Below are 24195 nucleotides of genomic sequence, written 5' to 3'. Positions count from 1 at the left end.
ATCTCTCAAAGAACCAGCTTTTGGTTCTATTGATTTTCTCTAGTGTTTTGTTGTTGTTGTTGTTGTTGTTCTCAATTTCATTTATTTCTGCACTAATCTTTGTCATTTTCTTCCTTTCTGCATGCTTTGGGATTGGTTTGCTGTTCTATTTTTAGCTTCTCCAGTTGTTCATTTAATTCTTTGATTTTAGCTCTTTCTTCTTTCTTAACATAGGCATTTAGGGCAATAAATTTCCTCTCAGCACTGCCTTTGCTGTATCCCATAATTTTTTATAAGTTGTGTTCTCATTTTCGTTCATCTTGAGATATCTACTAATTTCTCTTGCAATTTCTTCTTTGACCCACTAATTATTTAAGAGTGTGTTGTTTGCACTCTCCGCTTAGAGAAGCCCACACCAAATCTTAGTGTGTATTTCCATCTTTCCCCCCTATTTCTCAGCAAACTGTTTTTCCCCCTATTGCCCAATAAATTCTTTTTACTGGCCTAACTAAAAAAACAAAAACAAAAAACAAGTTTGTTGTTTAGTCTCCATATATTTAAAAATTCCCCCATTCCCCACCTATTATTAAATTCCAGCTTCATTCCATTATGATCAGGAAAGTTGCTTTGTATAATGTCAAACTTCTTGAATTAATTGAAAGCTGTATTGTGGCCCAATATGTGGTCTATTGAGAAAGATTCATGAGCACTTGAGAAGAATTTGGGGTGCAATGCTCTGTACGTGTCTGTTAGGTCCAGCTCATTTATCATAATGTTCAAGTTCTCTGTTTCCTTGTTGATCTTCTAGCTAGGTTCTACCTATTGATATATGTAGCATGTTGAAGTCTCCAACTATTATTGCAGGAACACCTGTTTCTCCTTTCAGTTTTGTCAGAGTTTGCCTCATATATTTTGGGGCACCCTGGCTAGGTACATATATATTTATGACTATTACTCCTTTGTGGTGGATTATCCCTGATTTAATATATAATGGACTCTCACATGTCTTCTCACTTTTTTGCATTTAAAGTCTGTTTTGTTTGACATCAGCAGAGCTACTCCTTCTCTCTTTTGGCTCTTTTTGTGTGAAATATTTTTTTCCAGCCTTTCACTTTCAGTCTTTTTGTGTCCATGGGATAAGGTAAATCTCCTGCAGATGGTATATGGATGGCTCATGTTTTCTTCTCCATTCTTCCAGCCTATGTTTTTGATGGGGAATTTAATCCATTAACATTCAATGTTATTACTGTACAGGCATTACTTACTTCGGCCATTTTATCTTTTGGTTATCATAGGTCATATCTTATTTTTGCCCATCTTTTTATATTTTTGGCTACCCTTTCTGATAGTCTTCACTTCTACACTCTTCTCCAAGCTTCTCTCTCATCTCTTTCTTTTCTGGTTGCAGAACTCCCTTTAGTGTTTCCTGCAGAACTGGATTCTTGTTTATGAACTCTCTTAGTTTCTGTTTATCTGTAAATATTTTAAGCTCACCATCATATTTGAAGGACGGTTTTGCCAGGTAAAGAATTCTTGGCTGGCAGTTTTTCTCTTTCAGTATTTTAATTTTATCATACCACTGCCTTCTTGCCTCCATGGGTTCTGAAAAGATATCCTCACTAAGTCTTATTGGATGTCCCTTGTATATGATGTTTCACTTTTCCCTTGCTGCTTTCAGAATTTTCTCTTTATCTTTGGCATTTGGCATTCTGCACATTACATGTCTTGAGGTAGGTCTATTTGGATTTATCCTAATTAGGGTATGCTGTGCTTCCTGGACACATACATTCATGACTTTTATGAGAGGTGGAAAATTTTCAGCCATTATTTCCTCAAATAGTCTTTCTGCCCTTTTCCCTTCTTCTCTCCTTCTGGAACTCCCATTACAGGTATGTTGGTGTGCTTTGTATTATTGTTCACCTCCCTGAGCCCTTTCTCAATTTTTCCCACTCTTTTCTCTGTTCTCCTTTCTCTTCAATTTCAGTTGTTCTTTCCTCTACATCTCTGATTCTTCCATGATATCAAATCTGCTGTTGTGTGCGTCTATTGTAGTTTTACTCTCACTTATGTGCCTTTCATTCCCATAAGCCCTGTTATTTTTCTATCCAAGAGTTAAAATTTTTCTTTGTGCTCACCCAGTGCTTCTTAATGTCTTTTATTTCTTTAGCCATGTTGTCCTTCAGCTCCCTGATTTGAGTTAGGAGATTTGTATAACCCTCACTGATTAGCTGTTTCAAGTCCTGTGTCTCATCTGGAGCTTTGCTTTGTTCATTTGCCTGAGTCATATCTTCATTTTTCTTTGTATGGATTGTAATTTTTGCTCATGTCTAGGCATCTGATTCTGATGTTGAGTTTACTCTGACCTTCAGTTTTTCTCTTTTGACTGGGGATTTACTGTTAAGTAGTTGTGTGCTACCACTGTTCTTTGACTCTTGGTTTAACTTATTTTAGATGTTTAGGGTTGCTCCTATTTAACTGCTCAAACCAGGGTTAAGTGTTCAGCAATGGGGTATAGACCAGTTTCCAAGGGCCTTGGAGAGGGTGGCAATAAAGGCACTTGCTTGTTTTTTATATTTATTTATTATCATTTTTTTTCATACACTTTTCTGGTCTGGCCAGCAGATAGTGCCCTTGAGCAGACCACCAAGTTCAGATCCCACATGCTAGGGGAGAATGCATTCAGTGTTAACTCCTCATCTGGGTGGGCAGTGCAGAAGCAATGTCCTCAAGGCTGCCCAAGCCTCCCAAACAAACTTTCTCAGAAGCTGTTCTCCACCCTTGGCCAGCCACACCCTCCCTCCCATGGCCTCTTCAGCAACCAGCCCAGGACAGTAAGGAGGGTGTTTGATAAGGCAAAACAGGACAAAATCTGAATTTGCTGTAGCTGTCTCTCTCCTGTCTTGGGAAAGAGTACCCCTGCAACCCACTGAGTCTGCAGCCACTGCAGTCCACAGCTCCTGCAGTCTGCAGGTGGCTATTTGCTACATAGGTGGAGGAAAGGGCACCCTCTGCTGCTTTTGTAGCTCTACTTATAGGATTTTTCAGCCAGTTGAGACTCCTCTCATTTGCCCCTCTCTCTTCTGGGTGGTATCTCACCATCCTCTGGTGTCCTGAGCCCTAGAGCAGCCCTCCTGACAGTCTCTGTCTGTCCTCTATGTTTTTCTGCTTCCACCTTTCTAATCCTCCATCTTCCTGGAAGTCCCCTAATAAGTTTTTCATTTCTGCTGTCATGGTTCTAATTTTCAAGGTCTCTCTTTTGTCCTCTGAATGTTCCTTTATTTAAAAGTAGCAAGGAAAGATCTTCTCTTATCTCGTCAAGTCAGTTACTACTTGTCTATCTTCTTTCCAGATTCCAAAATTTTACTGCAACTCTCTCCTTTCAGTTGTTGTTTTTTTCTTTTTTACCCCATTCTTGTGGACTTGTTTCTCTAAATTCCTTTATTGTGGTTACAGTGGATTTTCAAGTGGGAGCAAAATTAGATGTGTACATTCAATCCACCATCTTTAACTGAAAGTTCCTGAACACTTTATGTAATTTAGCTCATGGATGCAACTGTGAAGGTTGGGATTATTGTCCCTACTTTACATGTCAGAGGAGAAATAATGTACTTAAAATCACACAGACAGACAAATTCGGGACTATCTAAACATTTTCTATTTATATAAAACCATGCACATCAGGGGAGCAAGTGGTTGCATGCCTACTTCCCAAGTATGAGGTCCTGGGTTTAATCCCCAGTGCCTCCTAAAAACACCTCCACCACCATACACATCAGAAGTTGCAAACTGGAAACCTGCATGCAGACACAGCCCATAGAGACTAGTAGTTGGCCCCAAAAGAGTTTTTAAACTCAGGAAATTCCACAAAAAAATCAAGTGTTTGGATTTCCTTGAAAAACCCAAAGATCTAGCAACTTTGGATTTGCATTCCTACAGGGCAAAATCAGCTGGGCAGATGAGTTGCATCTGCCCCCTTTAAATGGGGGTTGGAGATGTACAGTCAGCACCACAATCAAATTTAAAACATTTTCATCAACTTCACTTTAGTCTCTGCTGCTGTTTTCACCTGGCTTTCTCCCTGTGTGTCTCTTTGTGTCTCTTCTCTTTTTCTTCCAAGGGTACCAGTCATATTAGATTAAAAGCTTCCACTCTACTCCAGCATGACTTCATCTTAACTAATTACATCTACAATGACCCTATTTCCAAATAATGTCACATTCTGAGGGAGTGGAGTTAGGAACACAAGGTATCTTTTTGGGGAGCACAATTCAACCCATAACAGCTATTATGAATAATGCTGCTATAAGTATTCATGTACAAGTTTTTGTGTGGATGTATGTTAGCATTTCTCCTGGCTACAGGCCTAGGAGTGGAATTGCTGGGCCATTTCGTAAGTTTAAGTATAACCCTTTGAGGAACCACCAGATTGTATTCCAAAGCAGCTGCAACATTTTACATTCCCACCAGCATTGTATGAGTGTTCCAGTTTCTTTACACCCTTGCCAACACTGGTTATGTCTTTGTGGGTTTTTTTATGTATTTTTTTTTATTATAGCCATCCAAGTGAATGTGAAGTGGTATCTCATTACAGATTTTATTTGCACTTTCCTGGTGACTAATGAAGTTACGCGTCTTTTCATGTGCTTATTGGCTATTTGTATAACTTCTGGAGAAAGGTTTCTTCAAATCTTTTGCCCATTTTTGAAACTGGGCTATTTGTCTTTTTATGATTGAGTTTTTGAGTTCTTTATATATTTGAGTTACAAGTCCCTTATCAGGTATATAATTTACAAGTATTTTCTCCCACTCTGTGGGCTGTCTTTTTCACTTTCTTGATGGTGTCCTTGGAAGCACAAAAGTTTTAAAGTTAAATGATGTCCAATTTACTTTTCTTTTGTTGTTTGTGACCATTAATATTTTGATATATACTTCTTTTTTAAAAAAGATTTATTTATTTCTCTTCCCTTCCCCACCAGTTGTCTGTTCTCTGTGTCCATTCGCTGTGTGTTCTTCTGTAACCGCTTCTATCCTTATCAGCAGCACCGGGAATCAGTGTTTCTTTTTGTTGCGTCATCTTACTGTGTCAGCTTGCCATGTGTGGGGCGCCATTCCTGGGCAGGCTGCACTTTCTTTCGTGCTGGGCGGCTCTCCTTATGGGGCGCACTCCTTGCGCGTGGGGCTCCCCTACGAGGGGGACACCCCTGTGTGGCACGGCACTCCTTGCGTGCATCAGCACTGCACATGGGCCAGCGCCACACGGGTCAAGGAGGCCCAGGGTTTGAACCGCGGACCTCCCATGTGGTAGGTGGACGTCCTATCCATTGGGCCGAGTCTGCTTCCCTGATACAAACTTCTAAAAGCATTTTCCATGCATTTTAACAAAAACGAGACTATGTATACCTCACTGCTTTATTTGCTCAATATATTGTGATTAGTTTCCATGACTGTACATCACCACCATCTTCACAGTATATATTTCATGGCTTTTATGGTAAATTGCTTAAGTGGTCCCCCTAGAGACATTTAATTTATTCCCAATATTTTGCTACTAGAAATTATGGTAAAATTATGGAAGGTCTCAAATATCTGTTTAATAAATAAGCTTAGATTTGGAAAGCTATGGAAGTCTTTTAGGTAGAGGCTTGAGTTGATAAAAGACATCTGATTCATCTTTGATAGAGTAAGAAAAGAGGTTCTGTTTATCTCCAAACCTATGTTCCAGAGAACATGATAGTATCATAGAAGCCGGAGGAGGAAGAGAGTGGCCAAAAGGGTCAAATGATGTGATCAAATGATCAAGCAAATGATTTAATAATAAAAGAATTATAGTGGCATTGACATTGGCCCAAATAATGTCAATGGAGAGGAGCTGTCTGGGGGACTAAAATGTAAGTCAGAAGTAATGTTATTCAAAAAAAAAAAATAGTGCATGGGAAGTGAGGAAATAGACAATAGGTATATCAATTAAGTTAGGCTTCTGCTGTAGTAACAACCGTGAAATTTCAGTGACTTAACACAATACAGGCTTGTTTCTTTCTTACATGCTATGTACCAGGAGGGGACTGCTATACACAGTAACTTAGAAGCTCAGAGTGATGGAGACTATATCATCTTGAAGCTGTAGCTTCTGGAAGACAAAGACCCCTCCACAACTGCTCTAGCAAGGGAGAGACCATTGGAAGGTTGCATGCCAGCTCTTCTATGCTTTGACCCAGACTAATCCTCAGCCTACCTAACTGCAAAGGAGTTGGGAAATGTGGACAGCAGATGGAGTATTTGGTGAGTACCACTTTCTCTGACATAGGGAGAGTAGACTATATAAAATTTATTATAAAGGGAAAGAGCTGGGGCGATAGGAGATGAGTAGATTTTTCTGTTTTGTTTTGTTTATGGGAAGAGAATTGAGTGTATTTACAGGGGAGGCATTGGATAAACAATGGAGCAGGGTATTGATCCTGGAGACCATGGAAGGGGGAATAATGAGCCACAGAATGCAGAAGTGATCCTCTTTCTCTGAGAATGGCAGAAAGAATATAAGGGACTGCACTTATCTAAATTTTGTGGGTTTGGAGGCAGGAAACTGAGGAAGTTCACCCCTGATATTTTTAATTTCCTCAGAAGTAGGAAGCAAGTCAATTGCCAAAGGTGAGGGGGTGGGGTTATGTTATGGGGCTTTACAAATTAGGGAAATTTTTTTTAAAATTTAAATTTAATTTAATTTAATTTTGAAAGAGGCTTTAGATTACATGGGAAATATTCTTGAATATACCTCCACTAAGCCATCAGCCCTCAAAAGGACAACTACCAAAGCTTTCTATCCGATTTATTTACCTCCATTCAACTGTTTCAACACACTGCAAACAGGTTGACCTTTTTTAAAAGACAGCAAATTAGATCATGCCACCCTCAGCTTAAAACCCTACATTGATTTAAAATCCTTGACCCAAAGATCTGGCTCACATCAACCTCTCTAACCTGACCCCCAGTCCCCTCCACATACTCTTACAAAGTCCCCTGTCACATCATTCCTCCTTCCTGCCTCAGGGCCTTCACAGATAGTCTTCTATCAGCCTAGAAAGCCCTTTCATTCCACCCATATTTCTTTCACTTGGCTAATTCCTTTAAGCCTCAAATTAAATGCCACTTTCTCAGGAAGGCCTTCCCTGATCTTTCAGATTAGATTAGGTCTTCCAAATATATGCTCTCCTAATACTCAGGTGTTTTTCCCACAATTGTAAGGATATATGTCTATAAAGTAGAGGAGGTCTGTCTCGTCCACTCAACTATCATTCTATGGAGGCAGGCACTGTGTGTCTGTTTTGTCCACTGTTAGATGTTTCACATGTAGCACCTTGACTAGCATATAATATAATCATAAAATGAATTGATACATCAACTTGTTATACATTTGTTACCTAATTAGTTGATACCTATTGCGAAGAGATGACCTATGAGGGTTCAGTGAAGGATCGAGATTATAAAATCACCATGGAGCCTATCTGCTTGGTTGTGCTCAGCAGCCACAGTACAGGGTGGTGAAAGTGGATGATTGGGCTGATCCAAACTTGAGACTTTTCACAATGGGTGTGGCAGAAAGAGTAAGGCTGGTGTTCATTCTGCACTATAAGTTCTAGGCAGGATAGAGAAGGAAGGAAAATACTGAGGGGAGGAAAGCAGTAAAGTCAGAGGCTTGGTAGTATCTGGGGTGTCAAGGAGCAGTTGTAAAGGGAATAAGAAAGTGAGAGAGCTGGGGAGTCAGCAGGTGATGGTCAGAGATTTAGTATATCAAACCTTAAGATCTCAAAAGGAGAGCAGTTCCAGGTCTTGAGAAGGTCCAGTGTATAAGCATGGAAATGACTGACTGAAGTGGTTGTAGAGCAGTAGTTGTTATTGCTAACATAATGCAATAGAGAGGTAGGACGGTAAATATGTCCACATAATGAAGTCATCTCATGGTGGCAGGACTCGAAGTGGAGAAGACCATAAGCCAGGTACCAAAATCTTCAGGGACTGAGGTGATAAGAAAACGATCACTGAATGGATGGCATGCAGGATGGCAGGAGATCCAAAGACAAGCCTTCCCTTCATTCCTTCCTTTTTTGGATCACTCATTCAAGAGTTAAAGTCCCAGGACAGAGGATCTGATGGACTGAGCTGGATGGCATTCATCTCAAAAAAGAAGTCAATTTTGCATGTGATAGAAGTGTAGCGGTAGGCTAGTGCCAATGGGGAATAACAAGCTGCCGATGGAGGCCCCAATGGTATATAAAATATGTGAGAATAGTAGCAGCTAATCAAGAGATTGGAAGAGGATATTGGGAGTGTGTGGTCTTGAGGGTGAGTCCCTTCCCATCAAGCAGGTGGAGAAAGTGATATGACATGAATTTAAAGAAAGTTTGTAGCAGAGGTTTTTGTCTCTTTTATAATGGCAGTAATGGTTAAATTAACAGCAGTAATGGTTAAATTAACAACATGTATTGGAGAGGGGATAGGTTCTGGGTCAAAGAGATCAGGGATCCATTATTGGCCCCATCATTTACTTGTTGAGCAACCTCAGCCAATTACTTCACCTCCTTGAGCTCAATTTTCCCCGTCTCTGAAATGATAAAGTAACAACTATGTTACTGTGAGGACCAATGAAATAATGGATACAAAACTACATTATGAACGGTGAAGTGGTATCCACATATGACCTATTATCATTATTGCACAGTGAGTTCATGGCAGCATTTGCACCAAAGTTCATAATTTCTGACTCTCAATTTAGAATTGCCTTGGGAAGAAGGTAGGGCAAATACTATCTCCATTTAACAGGTAGGAAAACAAAGATAGGTTCATTTATTCAAGAAATCTTTACTCAGTGCTAATCCTGTGTTAGTTTACTGCACTGGACAAGGGGATAGCAAGATGAATCAGACACAATCCCAAACTTGGAGTTCATAGTCTAGAGGGGGAGACAAACACGGTAACATGTTCATCTGTGCTATGTGCTATAATAGTGAAATACAAAGTGCTGTATGAGAAGAGAGGAAAGAACAATTAGCAAGAGCCTGAGAGAGCTTTACACGGTAAGTGACCTTGAACATTGTGACAGTTTGAAGTTCTTTTATGACAGTGCCCCCCCCCCACCAACAACCCCTCGAAAAAGATTGTTTTCGAACCAATCCATTTCAGTCATTTCAGTGGGTGTGGGGCCTTTTGACTGGACTATGTTAGTGAGGTGTGAACCAGCTTGGGTCTCCACCCTCTTGCTAGGTCTGAAAAAACAGAGACACACACACACAGACAGGAAAGGGTGCACTGTCCTTTTTGACCCAGCCATATGAGAGAGAGGACACGAGGCTCACCTATAGCTGCTGAAAGACAGAGAAGATCAGAGAGGCACAAGAAGACAAGGACCAGGAGAGATGCCTGATTGCTCACAGCTGAGCTCCAGAAGGAAGGAGAGCCCCCCAGAGACTCCAGCTTGCCTCACCATGTGGTAGGACTATAGTATGTGCCAGCAGACCTTTGGTGAGAAAGCATCTCTGCTAATGCCTTGATTTGGACATTTCATGGCCTTGGAACTGTAAACTTTTTATCCAAAATGAAATCCCCATTATAAAAAACCAACCCATTTCTGGTACTTTGCATCGACAGACCTATGGCAAACTAAGACAAACATTAAGTCAGTGAAGGGCTTGAAAGGTATTGCATTCCCAGAAGTTAGTTGCTCACCTGAATCCAGAGACACAGACATGCAGTTAGGGGCCATTTCTGCAGTTAGGCCAAAATGGAAAGGAGCCTCATTGGACCCACATGGGAGCTATTCTCCTTGCCTTTGCTAAGGGTATGGCTGCCTTGGAGCAGCATCATTCTTGTTTAATCTCTCTGCATCTTACTGTCAGGGTGCAAATGCACAACTCAAACTGCCTACATACTTCAGTTTCTGTCTCCCAGTCACTTCCTAGTTGTCCGATGATGCCTTCTATTGACTGATTGCCCTGCCAATGAGCAGCAGTGGGTCAACTTGTCAGCAGCTGTCCCAGGAAATTTGCAGGGGTTTAAAAGCATCATGACCTGTTAAATGATTATTTCACACCTGAATGAGGTTGCTGGAGGTTCCCCATCTCTAGCCCCCTCCACTCCTTGCCGTTTCCTTCAAATAACCCAGAGGAAAAACCAAATCCCATCTGGTTCTCCTCTTTCTCAATCTCGTAGGTTCCCAAAATGACAGTTCCCTTCCTACTTTTTGAAAGGTCATTAGTGGGGTCCAGCCACCCACCTCGTTCCTGAAAACCTAGTCACTGGGCTATGCCCTATTCCTGCTTAACAGTCAAAATACAGTAACTATAGTTTATCTATTTTATAGATGAAGAAACACAACCTCATTGAGGTTGAGGCTAAGGGAACCCACGGGTTCTGTGGTCATGGCAGATGACTCTGGAGTTCAGTGCCGTGTCAGTTGGCCCTACTTTGGCGTTTGTGCTCCTGAGTGTGACGGAGTTGGACTCAGATATGACCTTTCTACACATGCCTCTTCTGTTACTTTTACCGGACCTGTGGTTGGTGCTGGGGTTGGTGTATACTCAGGGGACCTGAAGCTCTGAACTGCCCATGTGACAGCCAGGCCCTGAGCCTCAGCAGACTTGCAACTTCTACTGTCTGGTTTATTGGACTTACCCTGGCCAGCTAACAGGGAGGTGAAGAAGGTTAGCCACCACACCAGGAAGCCAAGAGTGCCTACAACTGCAAACAGAGAATTGCATCCATCGTCCATGTGGAATCTAATTCCTTTCTCAATACAGAGGGGGAGTGGACATAACCATCCCAGGGTCCACAGGATGGAGGAATAGAGTATGGATTAGAATGGACTTACTGGTGTTCTACTATGAAACTATTGTGATTAGTAATGGAAGAAATTGTAGCACTGATGTGGAGAAAGTGGCCATGGTAGCTGCTGAGGAGAGGGAGAGGGAAGAAGAGATATGTTGGGGCATTTTCAGGACTTGGAGTTGTCCTGGGTGGTACTACAGGGACAGATGCACAACATTGTATGTCCTGCAATGGCCCACTTGGTGGACTGGGGGAGAGTATAAAACTACAATGTAAACCACTATCCATGTAGTGCAGCAGTGCTCCAAAATGTATTCACCAAATGCAATGAATGTGCCACGATGATGAAAGAGGTTGTTGATGTGGGAGGAGTCGGGTGAGGGGTATATGGGGACCTCATATATTTTTTAATGTAACATTAAAAAAAAAATAAAGATGGGAAAAAAAAAAAAAAGAGGCTATGGGAGCCAGGTGGTGCAGCCAGAGGATGGGCACCAAAACATGAGACAGAAATAGAGCCTAAGAGACCTATAATGGATTATCTGTCAAGTTTTGCAGCATCTATTTCTCCCTTCCTAATAGCACCCAGATTTCTATGTATATTATGTGCAGTCTTGGTGGGAAGGGACACCCAGATGCCTATCTCCCATTACAGTAACTGAAGCACCTCAGAGATCTGAGGTTTAATAGCAGAACTTATCTCCCTGTTGAGACTAGCAGTGGCCAGCCCATTCTACATGCTTAGCAAATGTCATTTCTGCTTCAGCACTGTTACTTACCATCTATGTGGTGTTAGGCAAGTCCCTTATTCTCAGAAATGATGTGTCTAAAGTTCCAGCAGTTCTAACATGTATGACTATTATAATTATTGTCTTATTTTCCCCAAAACAGCGAATGGATTGAAACAATTGTGGTATATCAGCAAGAAACTAAAGTAATGTAGAAGCAGACATTCATTTATTGACATAAAAGTTGTTTACAAAATATCACTGAATTTTAAAAAAGGTTACAGTATGAGCATTTTTAAAAATATGTATATAATTAATATATACCTTAAATATACAAGTATTTATCTCTGGGTGTGAGATTGTGGATAATTCTTTTTTGTTTTTCTTCATTTTCTATCTTCAGTGAACAGACATATTTCTTAGTAATAGTTTTAAAAGGCCGTAACTCAGTGGAACATCAAGGACTCTGGCTTGATTTCAGTCAGGTGCAAATTCAAGAGGGTAGGGCAAGGCAGCAGGGTTCCATTCACTGGAGATGGAGTCAGCTGGCAGTCACATCTGTTTAAAGCATTGTCCTAGGTAATGACTAGATAAAGAATCCAACCTATAGAACAGCTAGGCGCCAAAACTCAGGGAATAAATTTTATCTGTCCCCCTGCTTACCTTTCCTACTGCATCTTCTACAGTTTTTCCCTGTTGCAAAAAAAACACACAAAAGCCCCAAAACTAAAAAATACAACATTCTGTTCCTCAAAAACAACAACAAAAAACAACATTCTGTTCCTCAAATAGGCTAAATTCGTTTCTACCTTAAGGTCTTACTACAGCCTTACTTCCCTGACAATCTTTTCTAAATAACCCACTTCCTCACATCTATCGCCCCATTTCACCAGTTACTATCTATACATTAACCTGTTTATTTCCTTTTTAGCACTTAAGCACTCTGAAAATACTTTATTTGATTAACATCACAAGAATGTAAGCTCATGTGTGCAAAGATTTTGTCTGTCTTGTTCAATTATTCATTCTGTGACAAGAATAGTATTGTACCAAGTAGCTCAATAAAAAACCAATAAATTAATGCAAAATCTGAACTTCTCAGGGAACAAAAATCTTAAGTAGGAAAACTGAGACAGAAATCCAGTTGCACTATGAGGACCCAGGAGTGCATGTTAGGGGTTGAGGGAGTTTTGGAACCTATAGGTTAAGGGTCCAGGCGAGGGGATAATAAGTTCACCTTTTGGGATTAGATTCCACCAGTAATATAAGGAATTAAATACCATTTCAACTGGTTTTTTTTTCCTTTGTAAAGAGCAGTTATCACATCAACAACAAAAGGGTGATGACACTTTCAGAGGAAAATTGCATTCTGTATGTATGAGTTTATTGGAAGCCTGTGTTAAATGAGTAACTTCCTGAATGATGTGAAAAGTGATGAGGCTTGTGGCATTATGGAAAAAACCTGACACAATTTGTGTACTAAAGCAATTCCTTGGAATGATGTATGATAATTTAAATGACCACTGAGTCTAAATGATTTCGGGTTGAAGTTATGAACATTTCTTACATATATTCAAATCCCTCACAAGGAGCTATAGCTCAGCTTTTTGGGGGACAGAAGGAAGCAGGTAATTCTTAGGATTTCCATGCCAAACCTTCTATGAACAAGCGGGAAAAATGAGGAGTGAGGAATAGTGAACAGTTGAAACTAACATATCAATACCTTTTATATGCCATGTACTAACAAGGCATTAGTTATCTCATTTAATAACCACAAGGAAGGCATTACTTAGATTTTCCAGATTGACTTGTCCAAAATTATTACACTAAATAAATTAGAGGAAAATTTGAATTCAGGTTTATTTGACTCCAAAGCCTGAACAGTTTCTCTCTACCACACTTGCTTCCCCAGCATTACTGGAAATACCCTTGATGAACTTAATTGCTCATCTTTAAAAAAAAGAAGGAAAGAAAAAATATCAAGCAAGCAATGATATGGCCTGAAAGGAGACAAAAAATAATTGGAAAAATTAAACAACCCACAAACTCCTGGGTTGAATTACGACATTGTTGGTATTTCACTGTTTTTAACCCATAAAAGAGGTAATTTCATATCATTTAACTTCATGGCATTTGCCTTGTGGATAATGATCACTATGACAGTACTATCGACAATTACTCCTATCTATTTGTGTACACCTTTACAGATTACATTTCATTGTCACTTCAGAAACCCTTTAATACAGGAAAGGTAAGGATAACCTTTCCTATTTTATATATGAAGAAAAGATTTGTGAACTCTATTCACTTACCTGGAGCAGCATTTGCCCTTAGGGAAACCTGTAACTTTTTTTTTAGGCTCATACTTGTCCTCCATCCCCTGTCCCCATCAAGTTTCACTCTCCATAACAAGTTCTGTTAAAATAACTCTTGAATTTGGCTTCTACGCTTAATCACAACTGCCACAACTTCAGCTCAAGTTCTCATCATTTCTCACCTGAAGCAACAGGCTCTTAACTGATTGCGCCCCCCACCAATCTATTCTCCCAAACTGTAGCCAGAGGATTTTCTAAAAGCTAATCATGCCACTCATGTGTTTAAAATTCTTAGTAGTTCTTAATTTCCTACAAAGTTCAAATGCCTCAGCCTAAACTTCATGACTGACACTTGCCTATCTTCTTCAGCCTTACCTTCTACCACTGCATCCAAATAAACCTCATGTTGAGTTTGTGCCATGCACCTGTGACTACCCAAACCATTCCGTGGCTGGAAAGCTCAAATGTCTCCTTGTGAAACCATAGCTGATTTTGATAGTCCCTCCTTTTCTGTGCTCTCATAGCAACTGGTATATTTTTCTATTAAAAGACTTATTAGCTAGTGCTCTCTCTGATTATGTGCCCTTGAAATAGTCACCTCTATTTTTACTATATATCTTACTATTTATAACTTCAGGACATAGCTTAACACTAGACATATAGGTGTTTTGAGCCAGAGTGCTAGAGTCCTAGAAAGTGCTCCTTAGGTTGGGGAAGGAGAGGAAAATCTTATATATTGAGTTCTAAAGACCAGGCCACAGTCTTCCAGGGCTTTTCTAGAGGTTTTCATATCGAGGGCATAATAAGCCAGGACTACATGATCGTGGCTTACTAATAAACCATTACTAAGGCTTAGTTTCATGAGTGATTTCATGAATTACATAATGACATTTGGATTTTACAAGTTACATTTCCCTTGCTGCCACCATGAAATAGTGACACATTTAATTCAATTTGATGAACTAGAAATAATTTACTAGCAGAAAATATACATATGCAATATATAAAACCACCAAGAACACAAATGGCCACAAGGACAAACTGTTAGATCAAGAATATTCAGCTAGCCAAATATTCCTACAATGTTTCTTTAAGACTTTTAAAGTTTGGTAGCAAGTATTAAAGTGTTAAAATCATTAGTAGAGAAGAAACATAAAATTGACAAAATTTTTCCTACAAACTTGTGTTTTCTTGGACTTATGAAAAAGAACACCATTATTTGATTGTAGCTGTAGAACACGTTGGTCTAGCTTGTGGAATACTAGTGTTCTAGTGGATAGACAATTTGAAAACCACTCTCCCAGACTAAAAGAAAACAGTTATACCTTTACTCAAACCATTTGGTCATTAAGAAGGAAAGTTTTGACCTTAAACAAACTTCACAGAATGAAAAAATTTGGATTACAATTCACTAAATTCACTTTTTAAAAAAGTATGGTTAGGTGGGCTTTAAGAAATGGTTTGGTAGTTTAGCATAGCTTAGAAGAGTTGAGTAATTTTCCAGGACAGACTCCTTGTTAAGGCATTTTCCTTAAGTCCTGGCTGGTGGTGTGGTAAGATTATCCCCACTCTTCTGTGAGAGAATGCAGTGCTTACTCACAAGGGAATGCCAGTTCTGTGAGTGGGCCTAGAAGAAATTGAGGTTTCAGCCACTTTGAAGATCATGATATCAAGATCAAAGATCTAAAAATCAGGAACTCCAGCCAAAGAAATACCTTATCCACACCCAATGACCTCAGATGGTGGAGAGCATTTATTTTCAAGATATACTAGTGATATGACTGATGTGATTTTCTGTTCACCTGAAGTGACAGGCATTATATCTATTACCTATTCTAGTTCACTAGAAAGTAGGAGACATACATTCTTTGAGAGTGGTATCACTTTTTCTTACCTAACATTATTCCACAATCACGTTTATGCCATGATTTAATCTACACTCTTGATTTTTTAATGGCTACCTGCATCAGTCATATGGCCACTCAACAAATACTTACTAAGCATCTACTATCGTCTGGATACTCTGGTACACCCTGTAGATACTTAACAACATTTGCTTGTCAATCCTCATTTTGGGGCATCTGGATTGTTGCCAGTTTTCATTATTATTCAATTTCAATTTATTATTAAATTCTTTGAACTTTTTTTTTTTTCCAGGTATGTCTCCTAAAGTGGTATTTCCAGGGAAAGCCCAACCAGGTCAAGGAACTGTACAGTTATTGTTACATGTAGTCAAGGTTAAAGCATAGGCTTTAAGTTTAGAATTATTATCACTGCAATACACCAGGCTAAAGATGATGAGTGTTAAACCAGGGTAATGGTACTATGAGCAGTGAAAAAAGACCACTTAAAAAAAAACTGAGGAAGGGGCTTTATGTCTGGTAAGACATAGGGGGTGAGGATAAAATTAAGGGTGACTTTGGGGTTTCTAACACAAGTGACCAGACAGAGAAAACAGGAGAGGAACAAATTTGAGGCTAAGAGGCACCTGTGGGTAATATACAGGGCTTTAGGGTCAGCCACCCTTGCTAACATCTGGATTCATCTTCCACTAGCTATTAGACTTTAAACAAATAAAGTCTCCAAGACTGTGATCATCACCTTTAAATAATGATATCAACAGTATTGGCCTCATAGGATCATTGTGAAGATGATGTAAGGTAAATAATGGAAAAAATACTCAGTGTTATGCCTAGCACTCAATAAGTAAGCCATTACCATTTTCTAAGACCACACAACAAGTATGGCAGAGACAGGATCCCACACTTTTCTAATTCTAACTGTATTTCTGCACTATATCTGGTAACCTCTTTATGCTCCTGAGATCCTAGGAGTTGACAGTGGAGCTCTGCGAGAGGGCTAGGGCACATTGATGGTATACAGAAAATCTGGGAGAGGCAATCAGGCACAGAGCTGGTGTGTCTGGCCATACTTCGAGGATAGCATTCAGGACTGTTAGGACCAAAGACAAACTATAATTTCAAACTCAACCTTAATATAAGGGAAAAGGTATTAATTATTAGCCAGGTAGAATACTTACAAATGTGGAAGGACACAAGTCACGAGGCAAGCTACTTAACCCAATATATGGCAGAAATATTTTACATCTGATAATATGTTCATTTCTAAAGATATTTTGGTTTTTTATCATTTCAGATATCCTGAAATGAGTTCGTCTCCTGTATTATTTATAAATCATGGACAAGTTTCTAAATGCTAGCAAAATATTACTCTCACCAATCTCCTTGTTAACAGAAAAAATTTACCTTGCTTTTTTCCCAATAAAACTAATAATTTTTAATCACCTCGAAATGAAAATAATGATGTACAGCTCCCTCTAGTGTCATGACACCAGTGAAATGTAAGGGCCATTTAATTTCTTCAAGTTTTACTGGTTTATTCATTCAATCCATTCATATATTTAACCCTCATTGGTGCCAGATACTATGTTCATTCTCTTACCAAACATCATGGTCCTAATTATATGGTATTTCCTAATGTGATCAACCACAATCTTTGAAGGTATATTTTATTTGAATCAAAGGGCTCAGTATAAACAGCTTCTCTACACCAGGTGCTGCTATCCAAATCAGTTCACATTATATAAACAGAGCTAATGAAATGCTAAGGAAGTAAACAGCTTAACATAGTGCAGAGATCTGAAAACTATATTAACTTCTTTCTCTTCTTATTCACAAATTTAAGAAGATGGCAATGTGAGCCAATCTGACTCCAAAAATATGGCCAGCAATTTCTGAGAGTATCAAAAGAGATATATTCTAGGACATACATAATTCCTTGAGATTTTAAATACAATACTGGTTGGCAGTTAATATAAGACAGAAATCTTTAAAATTCTAAGACACTATTACTGTGCTATGTATCATCAATAGATGTTACATGAAAAAAAAATTCCCTGGGACAAGTTAAGACATCCAAGGAAGCAAATGCTCAATGGAATAGAGTTTGGATAATTATGATCTAAGCCACACAAAGATGCATTAGTTCTTCTGCTCTCATCACAAATCTCTTGACTCAGCGTATCAAACTGACGCCTCTCCTGCATTCTTCGTGTCTCACTGGCTTTGAGATTTCAGAGCTCTGGAATTTTAAATATCCATATTCTTTGGTTCTTTTTGATTAGAAAAGCAAGTGGCTTCAAAGTTTATGACATCATACAAGGTATCAATCTCCTCACACTCTAAACAAATCATTCTCTAGGGCTGGAAATAGGAGATGCTATTTTCTCTCTTTCGTAGTCCTTATCTATGCCATACTGAATATTGCTTGAAGCCTAATCTAGTAAATGTGAAGTAAAGAGGAAGAGGGAGTAAGACATGAATGTAAAATGGAAACAGGAGTTTTCTGAATCCTCTGGAGTTGCATCTTCTCAGAGTAGTTCTAATATTTGGCTAAAACCAATTTAATTCCCAACAAACATAAAAGAACACCCACAGCTAAATGTGAAAAAATTTTAAATCTATTTTAGATTATCTTCCCTACTACTTTTTACTACAATTCAGGATAAATAAGAATGGTGTGTCTACTTCAGTCAGGATTCATAATACTCCAATAACTGAAGATGAATCTGTTTCCTCAAGTTATTTTGATACTTATCCCTGGATTTAAAGTCCAAAGGAAAGCCTTTTGGAGTTTGAAAAATGTTTTTAGAGATATCAAGGGTGGAATATTAAATAAGTAAAAATCAATCAAATAAATCAAGGCCTGTCTCATATCACTGAGTTTTGTAAATTTTCTTAATAAAGTTGCATAAATTCACAACTCAAAGAGAAATTAAAAATTTTAAGAAACCTATAATCTGAAAGAAATCCATTGCTACATACTAAAATTATGTAATGATACATTTATTCTTACAAAATAAAAATTTAGCAATAGATTTGTTTATTATACTACGAAAATGGTCTTGGTACATACATGTGAGAAACATTATATACTTTTAGGACAGCATTCAGAACTGTTAAGACAAAAGACAAACTATAATTTTAAACTCAATCTTGATTTAAGGGAAAGATAAACTATCAGCTGGAATGCATTCAGAATGAACTCAGATTCCAAATAACATAAAGCATGAAAGAGTACAAAAGATGTTGGAGTCCAATAAGCCCATACCTAAATTTTAACTGTAAAGCTACAAGTACTTTTTGTTTATTCTTATATACTAGTTTTCTTCTGAGACAAGTTGATTTTATCTCCAAGACTTAAGGCCATTCCCTGTAAAGAAGAATGAAGATGTTTATAACTCCTGAATCTAATAACAACGAATAGGTTATTGCATCTTAGCTATTCAGTGACTTCACATCAGCAATGAAAACAAGGGTCTATAACACAGACTCAACAAAATGTTACTGGGTTACATACTTAGTAAGTACAAGGGCTAGATTTACAAAGAGTCATTAGATTTGTACCTTGGATTTCAAAAAGCTCTGGGAACCCATTTCACAAATGTCTCATGGGAATCAATCTGGTTTTAAGCAAATAACCCAGAAAATGATATTTCTACTATGTTTTATATCACACACACACACTCGCATCTAATGCACAAACACTAGTTTAACAGAGGCTACTATAGATATAAAATAAAACAAGACAGACATAAATTCTTTCATTCTTTGGTCAGTTCAAATACGATCTCCAAGAAAAACAACTGTTACCTGACTCTTTGCACGAATTCTTATGTGACCAGTAACAGGGGCCTCTGGTCCCTGGTGAATTGGCTTCTCAATGCTGACATTTGCAAGTGCATCTTCTCCAAATATAGAACGGGCATAGAGATTGGCCGCCATAAAGCCACAGTAACCAGAAAGGGCCTGGAAGAAGTTTGTGATAAATTCAATATTTTACTAGAGATCAAAAAGCATAGGTGAATTAACACTTAAAATAGTACTCATTATTGTGGTAGTGATTACACACCTATATAAGTTTGTCAAAACTCAGAACCAACACATAAGAAGTGCGAATTTTACTGTGTGTATATTATACATGAATAAACCTGACTTGAAAGAAATAACTTATCCCAATTTTTATTTATATATTCTCTGTTCATTTACTTGTTTGTTTCCTGCACCAGATCTTATGCCCCCTGAATGAACACAATTATTTTGTTCATTACTATACACTCACAGACTGCTTGACATATAAGAGGGCCTCAGTATCTGCTGAATGACTATATTAATTTTTACTGATAAAATTAATATAAAATTTATAAAGGGAAAAAAGTCCCTTTAGAGCCCCATCTTCATTTTTCTTTCTTTCTAGTCTTTTTTCATATATATATGCGTGACAGAAAACCATAGTATATTAACAATTCTGTATTTCAGCAGATATATGCTATCCTAGGCAGATATTCTGTCCTACAACCAGAGCTGACAGAGGAGGTCATGAACGTTTTTCTAATCCAATATCACAAATAAACTATTTTGGAATAAGCCCAGAAGAAAGAGAGAGAACACTGAAAAGAAAAAATGAGGTTGCCTATTGAACTGGGCAATTACACGAGGTACAAGTAGGCCCTCGTATTCCAGTAGAGAGATAAGCAGATTTATACATCTTGTGGGATAACTACATTTAGTTACTCCAGAATGACACTGTTTTCCAAGGCTGAATAGAAAATATACTAGAAAAAATACAAGAAAGTAAGTAATCTATCATATTATTCTTTATCGCACTTAAGAAGTTCCTAGTCAAATCTTACCTTCTCTGGAGTGAGGCATTTCATGTTAGTTGACTTTAATATGTGCTGTAAATACTCATTTAAATCAATTATATTTGTGTTGACCGTCACCTACAAAGAAGATAAAAAAATTAAGGAGATTATAATTTTTACAAGGGAAAGTTGTGAATTTTGTGAATTTCTTATCTTGAGGTCAAGGAAACAATCTCTGATATTTCATATTAAGAACCTCCTTCCAACTATTCAGGAGTGTGGAGGGCAACAAAAAGTAAATGACATCTTCTACAAAATCTAACAAACTGCAGGTTGGTATCAGTACTTTCAAATATAAATAACTCTATAGAAAATCAAGAAATATGTTGCATACAGAATATTTCTAATAAAAAATCAAGGCTAGAACAAGCATCAACCTGAAAAGGCAATCAAGAAAACAATTCTATTTTATATTAGCAGCTGAAAGAATAAAATATCCAAATTCTGAATGACTTGTACACAGAAAAGTACAAATCAATACTGAAAGAAATTAGGGAAGACCTAAATAAATGGAAAGATAGTCCATGTTCATAGGTTGAAAGACTTAATATCATTAAAGTGTAATACTATACAAAGTTATTTATAAATTTAATGCAATCCCAGCCAAAATTCTAATAGACTCCTTCACATCAAATCATCAAATTCATATGGAAGAGCAAGGGACCCTGAATAGCCAAAACCTTATTAAAAGAATGAAGTTGGAAGACTTAACACTTTCCAATTTCAAAACTCATTACAAAGCTATAGTAATCAAAACAGTGTGAATTTTTGACAATGGTGCCAAGTCTACTCAATGGGGAAAGAACAGTCTCTTCCATAAATAACATTGGGAAACCTGGAATGAAAGTGGATTCCTACCTCACACCATATGCAAAAATTAACTCAAAATGAATCAAAGACTTAAATATAAAAGCTTAAACTATAAAATTCTGAGAAGAAAACATAGGGAAATATCTTCAGGACTTTTTTTCAGGCAATGGATTCTCAAATATTATGCCAAAAGCACAAAAGAAAAAAATAGATAAATTAGACTTCATCAAAATTTAAAACTTCTGTGCAACAAAGGACATTATCAAGAAAGTGAAAAGACAACTAACCAATAGAATGGAAACCAATATTTGGAAATCATGTGTCTGATAAGGGTTTAATACTTAGGAAATATAAAGAACTCCTACAACTCAACAACGAAAAGACAAACCCAATTAAAAAATGAAAAATGGGCAGAGGGCTTGAACAGGCATTTCTCCAAAGAAGATAGGTAAGCGGCCAATAAGCACATGAATAGATACTCATAGCCAAAAGGTAGAAGTAACCCAAATGTCCATCAGCAGATGAATGAATAAATAAAATGTGCTGTATACATACAATGGAATGTTATTTTGCCTTAAAAAGGAATATAAATTGATACATGCTATAACACGATAATGTTGTATGAAATAAGCAAGACACAAAGGGATAGATATTGTATAATTCCACTTAAATGAAATAGCTAGAATATGCAAACTCATAGAGATAGGAAGGAGAATAAAGGTTACCAGGAGTGGGGGGTGATGAGCAGGAAGGGCAAAGGGTAGTTATTGTATAATGGGTACAGAGTTTCTGTTGGGGGTGATGAGAAAGTTCTGGTAATGGACGCTAGCAAATGTAGCAAAACACTGTGAATATGATTAATCCCACCGAACTGTATGCTTGGGAGTGGTTGAGATGGGAAAGCTTATGTTGTATATAGGTTATCACAATTTAAAAAATGAGACTAAAGAGACTGACAATTAAATGCAATATATGATCCTGGTTGGGATCTAGTAATGGAGGAAAGAAGGCTCAAAAGGACATATGAAAATTTGGAATAGACTGTAAGCTTTCTATCAATACTAAATGTCTTGAACTTGATAACTGTATTTGATGTGTGTGGCAGTTTGATATAATTTATGAATTTCAAAAGAGATATTGATTATGCTTACAAATTGGTCTGTTTCTCTGGGCGTGGTACCCTTTCACTGTATTAGACTCAGCTGAGATGTCTGATTAAATTACATTAAGATTAGGGCTTTGATTCAACCATGTCATTAGAGTGCAACTCAGCATAGAGTCCCAGCACCCTTGGGCTGATAAAAGACTTTCAGAAGTAGACACACAGAGAAGAAGAACACAGAGGAAGAGAGACAGCTCAACAGACATGGCAGAGGTCCTGGGAAGAGAGATGAATCTGAGTCTGCAGTTGATCTTGTGAAGAGACTAGAGCAGCTGAGTCCAGAAAGAAAGGAGCCCCAGGGAGAGGGGAGCCTTATGCTAGTCTATAGCTGAGATCAGAAGAAGCTGGGACCACAGAGCCTTAAGAGGAGGAAGCAAGGCTGAACCTTCGCAGACACTGTGTGCTATCTTGCTTCAACACATGGCCAATGACTTTGGGTAAGAAAGTACCTCTTATGGTACCTTGAGTTGGACTCTTTAGCACTTTGTGACTGTAAGCTTCTATCCCAAATAAATACCTTTATATTAGTAATCGAAGAAAATGTGGCATTGGTGTGGAGAAAGTTGCCATGGTGGCTGCTGGGGGTAGGGAGTGGGAGGAAGAGATGTGATGTGGGGCATTTTTGGGACTTGGAGTTGCCCTGGGTGGTGCTGCAGGGACAGTTACCGGACATTGTATGTCCTCTCATGGCCCACTGGGTGGACTGTGGGAGAGTGTGGGCTATGATGTGGACCAATGACCATGAGGTGCAGTGGTGCTCAGAGATATATTCACCAAATGCAATGAATGTCTCATGATGATGGAGGAGGTTGTTGTTATTGGGGGAGGAGTGGGGTGAAGGGGGTAGGGGGTATATTCATATTTTTTAATGTAACATTAAAAAAATAAAGAAAGACAAAAAAAAAAAAAAACCAACAGAGTTCTGATACTTAGCATCAGCACCCCTTTGGCTGACTAATACAAGGTGGTTATATAAATGGTTATCCTTGTTCTTAGGAAATGTATATGGAAATATGTGTTCAAGAAGCATGATAGGGAAGTGGACTTGGCCCAGTGGATAGGGCGTCCGTCTATCACATGGGAAGTCCGTGGTTCAAACCCTGGGCCTCCGTGACCTGTGTGGAGCTGGCCCATGTGCAGTGCTGATGTGCACAAGGAGTGCCCTGCCACGCAGGGGTATCCCCTGCATAGGGGAGCCCCATGTGCAAGGAGTGTGCCCCGTAAAGTTCAGCCTGCCCAGGTATGGTGCCACACACACAGAGAACTGACACAGCAAGATGACACAACAAAAAGAGACAAAGATTCCTGTGCCGCTGACAACAACAGAAGTGGACGAAGAACACGCAGCAAATGGACACAGCGAACAGACAACTGGGGCGGGGCGGGGTGGGGAAGGGGAGAGAAAGAAATAAATCTTAAAAAAAAAAAGCATGATAAACACAACCTACTCTCAAATGTTCAGAAAATAGATGGATGGATGGATGGATGGATGGATAGAATGATACAGCCACTGTGACAAAATGTTAAAATATGGTAGATCTGGGTACTAGATCTGGGGTATGTCAGGGTTTTCTGTATGGATTTTGCATTATTTTTGCAACTATTCTATAAGTTACAAACTATTTCAAAATAAGAACGTAAAAAAAAAAATTGAGGTTAGAA

The 24195-nt window shown here is 38.4% G+C and overlaps 1 protein-coding gene across 1 annotated transcript in view; it reads right to left on the bottom strand.

The window, feature by feature from the left end:
- Nucleotides 1-18686: 18686 nt before the first annotated feature.
- The window catches only part of COPB1 (COPI coat complex subunit beta 1), a 55586-nt gene continuing 50077 nt past the window's right edge, over nt 18687-24195 (bottom strand). Inside the window, exons 20-22 of the mRNA XM_058305707.2 lie at nt 20550-20639; nt 19510-19665; nt 18687-19069 (exon numbers count right to left, since the gene is read on the bottom strand). Of these exons, the coding sequence (XP_058161690.1) occupies nt 19010-19069; nt 19510-19665; nt 20550-20639 (306 nt within the window). The 3' untranslated portion in view covers nt 18687-19009. The remainder of the gene's footprint in view (nt 19070-19509; nt 19666-20549; nt 20640-24195) is intronic.

This window comes from Dasypus novemcinctus, chromosome 10, assembly GCF_030445035.2.
Source record: "Dasypus novemcinctus isolate mDasNov1 chromosome 10, mDasNov1.1.hap2, whole genome shotgun sequence".
NCBI classification, from domain to species: Eukaryota; Metazoa; Chordata; class Mammalia; order Cingulata; family Dasypodidae; genus Dasypus; species Dasypus novemcinctus.
Note: the sequence above shows the minus strand (reverse complement) of the source record. Positions and strands in the feature narration are given on the sequence as shown.